This window comes from Anarhichas minor, unplaced genomic scaffold, assembly GCF_050575085.1.
Source record: "Anarhichas minor isolate MPS153535 unplaced genomic scaffold, ASM5057508v1 ptg000012l, whole genome shotgun sequence".
Taxonomy (NCBI): Eukaryota; Metazoa; Chordata; class Actinopteri; order Perciformes; family Anarhichadidae; genus Anarhichas; species Anarhichas minor.
The window spans coordinates 6,421,670-6,432,944 of NW_027466458.1; the positions used below are offsets into that span (position 1 = coordinate 6,421,670).

The 11,275-nt window shown below is 45.5% G+C and overlaps 1 protein-coding gene across 8 annotated transcripts; it reads right to left on the reverse strand.

Annotated features, from left to right (window-relative positions):
* Window positions 1-512: 512 nt before the first annotated feature.
* rfx1b (regulatory factor X, 1b (influences HLA class II expression)) lies at window positions 513-10,765 on the reverse strand. Of its 8 annotated transcripts, XM_076090474.1 has the most exons (19): window positions 9,169-9,307; window positions 7,911-8,038; window positions 7,280-7,484; window positions 7,096-7,193; window positions 6,852-6,974; window positions 5,682-5,755; window positions 5,260-5,542; window positions 4,983-5,164; window positions 4,780-4,899; window positions 4,489-4,610; window positions 4,230-4,348; window positions 3,981-4,084; window positions 3,728-3,879; window positions 3,452-3,549; window positions 2,960-3,109; window positions 2,637-2,848; window positions 2,396-2,549; window positions 2,262-2,307; window positions 513-2,154 (listed from the first exon to the last, which is right to left on the reverse strand). In XM_076090474.1, exons 3-19 carry the CDS (start codon window positions 7,425-7,427, stop codon window positions 1,982-1,984), a joined length of 2,358 nt encoding a protein of 785 aa, XP_075946589.1. In that variant the 5' UTR covers window positions 7,428-7,484; window positions 7,911-8,038; window positions 9,169-9,307; the 3' UTR covers window positions 513-1,981. The 8 variants fall into 8 exon arrangements, with proteins under 8 accessions (XP_075946589.1, XP_075946587.1, XP_075946584.1 ...); XM_076090472.1 differs by lacking the exons at window positions 7,280-7,484; window positions 7,911-8,038 and adding an exon at window positions 10,625-10,765 and having other exon boundaries at window positions 6,885-6,974; window positions 9,169-9,518; XM_076090469.1 differs by lacking the exons at window positions 7,280-7,484; window positions 7,911-8,038 and adding an exon at window positions 10,625-10,765 and having other exon boundaries at window positions 9,169-9,518.
* Window positions 10,766-11,275: the final 510 nt, after the last annotated feature.

Sequence of the window (11,275 nt, forward strand, 5' to 3'; positions counted from 1 at the left end):
GGAACTCCCACCTGTACTTAAGGTTGGAGTGATTAGAATTTGGTGATCATGGGTCACTGTGACCTCACACAACATGGTTTTTGACCCTAACTCAAGAATTCACACCTTAATTATGACAATTTCACACACATGTCTAATAAGGTCAAATGATGAAGCGAAGACATTTTGGACAGATGGATGTTAACTGCGACATGAGTGGCGGAGGAATACAACCGCGAGGCTGTGATTCTATCAACAGGAGGCCTGTGTTAGAAGTGGACATTTAAGAGGCAGCGACGGTTGAAGAAAAGATGCTTTTAAGTTGCATTACGTCTGAATATAGTCATTTTAGAGCTTGACCCACACTAAGGATATCTCAGTCTCTATTGCTTCTGTTTTCACCATTATTTTTTAAATCTATCTCTCGTGAGTTTCCCAACATTATGGAAGTGCAATTCTAAGTATCTGGAGTACGTTGGAGGCCCCAAAATATTGTTGGTGATGTGGTTGAGCGGTTCAATGAATAACAGAAATATGGCACAAGTTTTGAGAGCAATCTCATCCTTTGTTAACAGTGAGAATAAAGCTACAAACGTCGATCACACATTTAAGTACAAAGGTCTTCTGAATCACATCAAGAGGACTTAGAAAAGGTTCAGCAGCACAAATCAGTCACAATCTTTATAATGGGGACATGGCAGGCAGCAGTTTTTATTTTGTAGTCTGCCCTCACTATATAAACACATGTAAATATACTCTTGTTTTACTCTTTGGTGGGATCTTGGTATTCAGACGGCACAACATCTGCTCATGCTGCTGGTTGAGCATGTGCTCTCTGGAAAGGGTCCGTCTAGAAAGTCACCATGTTCACATGTTGATCCACTATCACAACAAAAACATAGTTCAGTTATCTGGATGGTGCACAGAGCACAATGTATTTCTTAAGGCAATAATGGTTAAACATACAAATAGTTTGGATATCTGACAATGTTCACAAAAGGTACATAATATAGGTTATCTACTAAATGTTCTTGGGTGGGATTAGCTTTGACCAAGGTGTGTGTGTGGTGGTCCAGCAGTCTGTCTGTCGTGTGCGTGTGTTTGTAAAATAGAGATAACAAATGGATGAGTAGATAAAAGGTTGGAAAAAAAGTTGGATTAAAAACAGCAAACTGGGCAGAATCATCACGACGACGCTGGACTGTCAACGTTTCATTGTGTTTTTTTCACAGCTAAATATTCATAACAAGACTACTTCACAGGACCTTCATTTATTAATCCACCAATTCAGAATATATAGAATACAAGCTTTTTTCTCTGTCTAGGAATCTCTCAAAGGCACAGGGTATCTGTTAATCGGCCATATTAATTACAAATGACATGAAGTAAAATATGGCATCCGCACATAGCTGTCAATCAACATCCAAGTCCCAACAAAATTCATAATGCAGTATCATTCCAGATGCTACTCTGAGATTTAAAAAAGAAATGTATATTTCAGCCAGTTCTGTTCACTAAAGTCCAGCTTCCCTGCATAGTCACTGCTTTAAAGGCAAGGTAGGAGATATTTATGAGTTTAAGAGTACAACGAAGAACACTTCTCATCTTTCCACAGCAATCAGGTCAGTGGTTAAGGCGGGGCAGGAGGGAACCAAGACTATGTACAATGTAGTTGAGGCTGGACAGGAGTGGCTACAGGCAACTAGCCACTGAAAACAGGGAAGGCATGGGGAACGAGGGAAGGATCGTAACATATCAGGTGAAGGCAAAGAGAAAAAGAACGGCAGCAGCACAAAAGTACAAAAAGGCTCTTCCACATGTGCACATGATTGCAGACACACCGGACGACAACACGCTCGACACCAAACATCAGCTGTTTGCAAAACCTGAAGCGTACACAGGATGTCAGAATGGGATGGCACGATGTTAAACTTAAAGCAAAGGTGTGTGTGTGTGTGTGTGTGTGTGTGTATGTGAGAGAGATAATTCTACAAATGAGTGGCTAAGGTTGTGTGCCGTCGGTCAGAGTGTGCAGGTTGAAACTCGTCCTGGGCAACTTGGCGGGCGGCTCCATCGGGTCCTTCTCGTCATCCATCGCACTCAGAGAGCTGGACTGCAGCACGAGATCGCCGCCCTCGTCCTCGCTCTCCTCTTCCTCATCGTCCTCTTCTTCTTCTGATGGAGAAAGGGGGCATTGACGTGGCATTAAGTGACCCGATAACAGGCTGACGGCAAAACTTGAAACTGATCGTATTTTGTGAGGAGAATCGCGGTGACATTACCTTTCTCCAGGTCACGAGAGATTCGGCTCTTGACCGCGCTGGCAAACTGCAACACAGATTAAGAATTGGACATTTATAAACATGTATCATCAAGTGCAGACTGATACTATGTGACTGTATGTACAGACACGTACTTCTCCCATGACCGCAATGGGTGTCACTCCTTTAGCCTGGGCCACCCTGTGTTCTATCAAGTAGTACATGTACTCGTCATACAGCAAGCGGATCAGGTGAAAGGAGCCAAAGCTGGCAGCACTGCGCAGAGTCAGGTCCCGGATTACCATAGAGCTGGTCAGAAAGCACAGAAGACAATTATCTTCCACATAAAACCAAATCTTTTTATATACTGTACACAGTTTGTCTTTGTCCTCTCACCTATAGAAGGACCAGTTGAGCAGGAAGACCTTGGCAGCCTTTGGCAGGGCGACGGAGTTGTGCTCGTAGGGCTTCAGGGCCTCTGAGACAACACCGTCCAGCCATGTAGCCCACTGCTCAAGAGAGTTCTGCTGCTGCAGAGTCATTTTAAAGTCCTGCTCCAGCCGCTGTACCACTTGGTCCTCACACTGACACACCCAGGATGCCTGCTCCTGAGGGGGGGGGGGGGGGACACGGGGTGGACACGGGTCATGTTTCTGCTCTATTTCACTCAGAACACTAGTGTAGAGTCATAGATAGGAGGGTGAGATAGTAGTACACACCTGTACGTTAGTGAAATCAACCCGGTTGAGGTCTGAGAGCATCTGGTTGATCTGGGCTGTGTTCTGCAGGACAGCGCGGGCTGCCTGGGCCAGGTGGTTCAGGCTGGTATAGCGCCGCAGCGTCTGGGAGAAGGAGCCCACACACACCACCTGAAGGACAGAGGGAGGAGGAGGAGGAATAAGGAGATGGCTCATTTCAAGAGGCAGCCACAATAAGGGCCCAGTTCACACTCTGGGCTGATGTGCATCCATTCACGAGACAACAGCACTGAAAACGTGTAAAATGCACCCCAAGACACACCGAGGATACACTGAGATCAATACAGTAATAAAACTCGAGACATTTAAGATATATTGCCTTGCCAGATGTGAACTGTCTGAACTGGATCGAGACAACATCTGGATAGATCTGAAACGCTGTTAACATGTGACCTAGAAAATGGATGCAGAGCTCTGTCTTAATAGCGAATCAGTGCAGAAGCCCACAAATACCTTTATGCGAACCATCTCTTCTGGGATGTTCATCATGGCGCCTGTCAACCAATTCTCCAGACTCTTGGCAAAGTTGCGAATGGCCTGAGTTAAGGCACCTGAGGGAGGGATGGTGTTGATGTAGAGAGGATGGAGAGAGAGAGAGAGAGTTTATATTTAAACACAGAGGAACTTGCCCCCAGATTAAGTCCCCTTGGCTGTAAATCAGTCAATTAGTCTCGATTGCCTCACTCCACAGTTTTGTATACACGCCCCTTACGGGCCTTGCACACTTACTTGGGATGGGTCTCAGTACGTCAGAGATGAGGATCTCCACCAGAGTCTGGTAGAGCAGGTTGTCGCACTCTTTCGTCCAGCGCAGCACTGGCTCATACTTACACAGCACCACCAGGCACGTTTTGGGCAGACGCTTCTCCGACTCATTGTGCCTGGAGGGGGAGAGGACACCACATTCATACTAGTTACAGCAGTGGATGAGATGTACGTGCTAGTGTTTCCTTCATTGGCTGAGTGTGTTAATGACTCTTACAGGTTGAGTGATTCTGTGTCACTGCTCTGGCTGAACCTCCAGAAGGATTTCCACAGTGTCTCCACGAGGGTGAACTGAAGGTTGACCATCACGTCCAGAATGGCCTGCGGGGATCACACACACAATACCACGGAGGTGTCTAAACCATTACCAAACCAGTAGCTACATCAAGGCTATGACTTGTGGGAGTGGAGAAAGAAGAAAGCTGAGGTCAGTGTGCGTGTCCCGTCTTTGTCCATGACTGCCTACCTCACAGTGCTCTCTGTAGAGAATCTGAAAGGCCTTGAGGTGTTCTAAAAGGATCCCATCAGGCAGGGTTCCATCTTGCAGATCAATGTCCACAAAGTCTGGCAGAGGCCTCGATGGCTCTGCACAAGAGACAGCAGTTGTTCACGGCTTGTACAGCGGAGTACCAAAAGTACCAAGGACACAAATCAAAAGTATTCTTTTCTTTTAAATAAAATGAGAAAAATGGTGAACATTTTTGCAGAGTGTAGGTGTTGCTCACCAAGAAACTGCTGATACTGTTGCACCTGCGCCGAAATATCACAAAGTGCCCCCGCCTGCAGCTGACCCATCCCACCTGATGTCCCATTGGTGATCCCCTGTGCCTTATGAAGTGGCTTTATCCTATTGGACAGAATACCCATCAATCAGGGGGACAGTGAGAAAGAGTCACAGGGAAGCACTTGGAGCTGCAATACCATCGTAAGCTAAGCGACTGATACGTCTTCTTTGAATGGATCATCTACCACAAAGTGTTGATAAGGGACACCGGTGCGCGGCCTCGTGTGGATACCTGTTTTTCTGTGAGAAAGGCTGCTGCCTCATCGCCATGTGCTGCTGTTCATCCATCAGCCTGAGCAGTGGGGAACCAGATTTGATCCTCAGACCATAGTAGTGGTACTTCGAGTTCCCTCTGAAACACACACACAATGAGTTATGCCCTGAGATACTCGCCTAGCAAAATATATGTGTGTGTGTGTGTGTATGTATATATACCTGGTCCCTAATCTCCGCGTACGTAGCCCCATGAAGACAGACCTGATGAGTTTGCCGAAGGATGCAGCGTTAACAGGTTCTAGTTTCTGCTCCTGGCAGTGCAGCAGGTAGTGGTAGTAGAGGGTGCAGCGAGGTAAACTCACCCCCTCTGCCCCCTCATAGTTATCACACAGCCACTGCACCTAGGGAAGACGGACCGTGCCACAATTTTAATTTATGAACTTTCATGTCTCAGATCGTAACCAGTACATTGTTCCCTTTGAACTGGAGCACTCACAGTAGCGGGTGGGGCGCGAGAGTTGGGGCTGGAGAAAGTCTGCCCTCCTCCACCTGCCGCCCCTCCTCCTAACATGTAACCTCCCTGAATGACGTAGCCCCCTCCACCTGCAGCAGCTCCCCCGCAATTGGCTCCCGCTGTTGCCACAGAGACCGGCTGCGAGGTCACAGAGCCGGTGATGTCTGACTCGGTGGTGGGCGTGGTCTCGTAGTAGGAGGAGGAGGAGGTGGGAGGGGTCTGGGAGTAGAGGGGCGAGTCGGAGAAAGGGTAGTTGCTCGATCGACTGGACAGGAAAAGACGTGTAGGCGCACGCACAAACATACAAAAGTGTGACTGGGAAAGTAACAAGGTGTGTGTGATCGATCGTGCGTATGTGTGTGTGTGAGTCAACATGCACACAGAGCAGGTTCCTCTCTACTCACATGGAGGACGTAGTAAAAGTCACGTCTCCTCCTCCGTCCACATACTGCACCTGGCCAGAGTACACATGCTCCTCCTGGATAAGAATCAAACAGGACACTTAATGCAGAATTCCTTCATTTTTAGCCACTTTAGGGCAGCAGAACAAGCTGTTAACGCAATATTAACATATTATTACCTTATAAAGTTATGGCAAACAGTTGCCTATTACACACCTAGGAGCAAGTCCAATATGCACTCTCCTTATAGCGCTGTTCTTGCTCTCTATCAACTCTTGTGAGAAAATCTGTCTCTTTAGCTGTTCCCCAGCGAGTCACTAGCTTTGTCTGCGTGTCATTATGTAGAGGGAAGATAGTGTATCGTGGCTTTTTAAAAGCTTTTTGGCAGAGAACAGCTGCCTGCTGCTGCTGGAAACATCATGGATCAGTGGGATGAGAGTGAAGTTATAAAAACCAAACAATAAGCTGATGGTAAAACGCTACATAAAAAGTCAAGTGAACTGCAGCTTTGGGGTTTAATTCAAATAAAAAGACATGCACTGTTAGTATAAAATCATAAATTGGAGCAGATTTTGACTTATTCTTTGCTAGACATCCAACTTAACACAAATAGCAATGAGCGGAGAGTGAAAGAAACAATAATGAATCAACTATATTTCTTCTAATACTCAGCATATTGTTTGCCTGAAGGAAGAGCGCTTTGCTCCATAACTGGGTCAAGAGGGTTTTTGTTCAGAGGAGGGATCGAGCAGGCACAATGTCTGAAACTTGTTAGACAGCTTACTGACATTACTGACATTTATAAATGGAAGACCACCGTCTCACAACCATCCTGAAAAATAATTGAAATCGCCCTGAAATCATTGTAAACCGTCAAAAATTCGAAATGTTATCCTTTTGCTTTGTTGGTGTCATCCGTAGAGGTTACTTGTATAAAATGACACAAGCTCATTCGCTCACTCTGCAGAGTTCAGTTTCCAGGTTCACCACAGGCCGTAGTGATGGAGGTGAAAAGACATGCAAAGCAGGCAAAGCGTTTTGTCAGAATGGCCACAGGGCTTTCTCTCCTACATTGCTCTCGTTCTATCTGCCTGTAGCAGAGAGCAGATCAACGCTAAAAGATGCACAATCAAATTACCTTTAATCTAACGTATTTATTGTATATTTCCTCACATGATACGAGACATGTCTTGTCTGTCTGTTTACCTCCTGGCTAATGTGCACAGACTGTAGCTTGTTGATGTGGCCAGACTGAGTCCTCTTGGCTGCCTGCGGCACCGCTTGCAACACTGACCTCTGCAGGTGAGTAAAGCCACAGCGTCAGATGGAACTATGGCCACCCGACCATCTGCTGTGACATGCTCCTGCGTGGTCAAACGGTAAACTATTGGTGTTTGTGTATATGTCTGCATCTTACCTGTTGGGTGGGCTGCACTGGTTGGACCGCCTGAGTGGGAACACTGGGGGCAGGTGGGCTGGAGTCTGACAGGCTGTCATTGGAGTGAACAGAGCCCTCTAGGGAGGACAGAGGGAGAGAGCTTTCATCAGACGATTGAACAAATCGACAGAAAAGCCACCAATACCACAAGTTCAGTACTCACGACACACTGCTTCCAAATCGTAATAACAGTCACCGCAGAACATCGTACAACAAAGGTTTTTTTTTTTCTTCCACTGAGGACAGACTAACAGTGGGGAGGAGGAAAGAGTGCGTATGTCCAACTCTGCTTTGATCCTTATATCTTGCATGCAGAAGGGCAGCCTTGGACAGCTAATCTCCCCAGATGGAGAGAGGAATCACTCCATCTTGTAAACATGCAGATCAGATGAGAGAGGGAAATGAGAGATACACGAGGGATGATGGGGTAGAGGGAGAGACGGAGGATGGAGGGTGGTAGGAGGAGAGGGTGGTATTCACTTCCTTGTAGCCTTCAGGTGAGAAAAAACAATCTACTTAAAACTGTTTTGCACCGTCCTGCTCTCACTGTGCTGCTCTTGTGAATCACTTTTTATTTAAACTACTTTAGCTGCAATGAATACGTAATATGTTATACTTAGAGGCTACAGTGTTTCCCTCAGGCTTCTGCCTAAACATCCAATTGGTCACTTCTGTCTGGTGGCAACTTTTATACCTCAAACTTTAAGTAAATAAAAGTGTATAAATAGAACAAAAAGCACAATAGCTAAAGTACACCTCTTTAATAGTGCATGATTACTACGTGAGCTGCATACCTGTACTGAGAAGAGCCCAGCTCTTTGTACTGCAGCCCGTAGATATGAGGGAGGTTTTAATAAGCAGTTATTCAGCAATCTTACTCCTTCATGAGCCTTCGACGTACCTCAGGCCTTCGAGTGTCACTCTGGGTGAAAGTGCAAAGTGTTACTTGATACCAGCAGGGGGGAAAGATCTACGAATAGACGGCCCTAAAATAAACATGCAGGCAGACACCAGGGTCAGCTCTCATATCCAGCAGTCAACACCACATCTTAAAAGTACCAACTCATTTGGTTTTTTAAATTTAAAATATAATTTTGAAAAAGCAATGGTCTGTAAACGGTCCAAAGCCTCGTGAGCATGCATTACATGAATTACCATAGATACTCGCTTATCTTATCTTTTATTCAACTGCAGGGTTGCACACTTAAGGCCATGTTGATTAAATATGTCTTGTACCACAGACTCTCTTTTAATAGCAAAAGCAGCAGAGTCGAAGTTAAGTCAGGTTCTGTCCATCAGTCATCCACGTTCCTCACAATGAATGCACCACCCACCCAACCAGACTGAGACCTCTGCTCAAACTATTATAAAGAAGGAAAGCAACTGGGTAGGGCTAGGAAACCTGTAATCTACATGAAGCATTCTTACTTAAGTTAACTAATTATTACGTGGAATTTTGATTGATTTGTGGTGCTAGCTATTCGTGAAGTAAAATATAACTTGATTAATCGTTTAGTATATAATATGTAATGAAAACAGTGAAGATGACCATTCCAACGTCCTAGAACCCAAAGTGACATCATCCAATGACCAACAGTCCAAAAAAAGCTAAAGATAATCAATTTACATGGATGTAAAACAGAGGAAAGCCTGAACCAGCAAATATTTGAGCTTTTCCTTTGATAAATGACTTAAATATTCATTTCATTATCAAAGTTGTTGACAATAAATTTTCTGTGGATTAACTAATGCACCAATTGTTTAAGCACTGTTTGATCCAACGTTAAAGAGATGGAGGCCCTGGTCACTTTAAAGATGATTAGCCAAAGATTCATACACACCTCCCCTCTGCACTGTTTGATAACTGGAATCAATCACAATGTGCCAGACAAACTGCCAGTCTCCAACCAGGACCCAGCCTGTTGCTTCTCCCTTCAGATACACTGACGCCTGCTCAGACTGTACTCCATATCCTGCCCCCCCCCCGGCTCCTAGAAACACCTGTATGATGTGTGAGTGCAGGTATGTGTCCCTTCCATCATAGTCTCTCACCTGTAACGGTTACTATGATGTACTGGGGCGAGTTGCTCTGCCCGTTACTCTTCTGGTCCGCAGCATGCTGTATTTCTGGGTTCACGTAGTGCTGCGTGGGCGTGGTCAGAACCTTCTGGCTCTGGCCGGTGGGCGGGGCCTGAGAACAAAGTGCGTCCTGTCCAGTTTTCGAGGCAGCGGTTCCAGAGGTCGGCGGGATCTCGGAGGACAGGAAGTGAGCCGTCGTCTTCGCGGACGAGGTCGTGGTGGCGGGAGGCGTTGCCATGGTTACTGCGTTGGCCTGCTGAGGCTGAAGGTCTTCGGAGTATCCAGAAGTTGCCATGGCAACCGATGCTTCGAAGGCACGAGTTCTGCGGATAACACGAGAGACGGCCCTCATTAATGAGAGTGCAACCAAACATACATGTTATCGTACCCCTCTGTGGTGTGGCTACACGGACCTTGAATATGTGCGCACGTGTGTGTGTGTGTGTGTGTGTGTGTGTGTGTGTGTGTGCACACGTGGAACACGAGCCAGTGGAGGACGTGGTTTTTTTTGTTGTAAACCATCAGTAGCCTAGAGCGTTTCCTGTTTGGTCACGTATGAAAACCTGAGCACCATAAATAAAGCAATGACATATATATTCAAAACAAGTTTCATTGACGTGACCAGAGTGTTTCAGGTGAAACAAATCAACTCAATGACACACTCAAAATACATGACAGTATTCGCCCATGGACAGTAGCAGATATTATCGTCTGGAAATTAACTCATATTAATCTTTGGACCCACTGTCAGTCACAACTTTAGTCCATCCCACTGGAAGATAAACCACTCCTGCGTAATCCAACACGGCAAATAAGACGACCAGACGATCATCCGGCACACCGTGTGCAGTGACTCAATGTCACACCAAAAACTTTTTCAAAGTCACAAAAAGATTATGAAGTACACTATACACTCATAGCTCAGCATTTAGAACTCGTAAACGAATGACTTCCGGGAGCAGTTTATTCCTAATCGATCTCAGGGTTTCTGACGAGCTTGAAGAGTGAGTTGAGACGAGAGTGATCGCTTCCTCAGCGAGGAGCTCCGTGGAGTTGCGACATTACCGAGAGCTACAGCTAGTTCCTCGTGTCGGATCGGTAACACATCTATAGCCGTGACACCAGACACGTCTCTTTATCATTTCATCATGATCGAAACTGTAACAACAACAAAAAACTGAACAATCTTAACAAATGAGCCAGAAAAGTACGAGCGGCACTACAACACACACCCGCCATCTTGTGCTCTTATCAAATATCTGACATCGCCATAACAACAGTGTGCGATTGAAAAGAAGCGAGCAACCACTTTCATCACTCACGCGCTCGACCACTACCACCGTAACGACGACGGTTACAAACAGGCACGAGACCACATACGTCATGAGAAAAAATGAAATAATAATTATGAGATATATCACTTCTTCACCTCTAGTTTACCCCAATATTATCCTTTTAAGTCGTTGAAGTTTTTTCCCTTAGATTTAGGTTGTTGTTGTTGACTCCCGTTGCTTGGTTCTTGTCGCCAGGACTACGGTGACTATGGCGCCTTGCCTTCACCGGGGCAACTGTTGCTATCCTCTCGTCATCGCCCCGCCCTGCACTAAATGCTGATTGGCTGATTTACGAGGTGGTCGCAGCGTCAGTAAAATACCGTGCCGTTCATTGGTGGACAGCACCCGTCTGTCACTTTCACCAGAGCCGGACGTCAAATGACCACTTTTATTCTCACTGAATCTTACTTTTTAGATTGCTTGATGTTGCTGCCGCCATTTATCATATATATGAGTTACATTAATGCAAATATTTTTGGACTTTATTACTCCGTATTCTCTGTACATTGCATATTCATTTTTTTCTTAATACTGTCAACCTTTGCACATCCCCTATAATATATCCCTGCACATTCCTGTTTAGCTCTTTCAGTCTAAACTGTTACAAAATATTTTTTATTTTTACTTTCTTCAATTCTATATTTTTGTTTTTGTATATGCACCAATAGGGCTACACCTAAGCACATTCCTATATGTGAAAAGCTACGTGGCAATAAACCGGATTCTGATACCCCCTCCCCCCCTTC

Bases quoted from the DNA above. Each gene is read 5' to 3' on its own strand.
- rfx1b (XM_076090469.1), bottom strand. From the start codon at position 9,490: ATGGCAACTTCTGGATACTCCGAAGACCTTCAGCCTCAGCAGGCCAAC. The intron at 6,975-7,095 runs GTAAGATGCAGA...ACTCACCTGCAG, and splicing joins CAGTGCAGCCCACCCAACAG to AGGTCAGTGTTGCAAGCGGT. The intron at 4,085-4,229 runs GTAGGCAGTCAT...TGATCCCCGCAG, and splicing joins TCTACAGAGAGCACTGTGAG to GCCATTCTGGACGTGATGGT.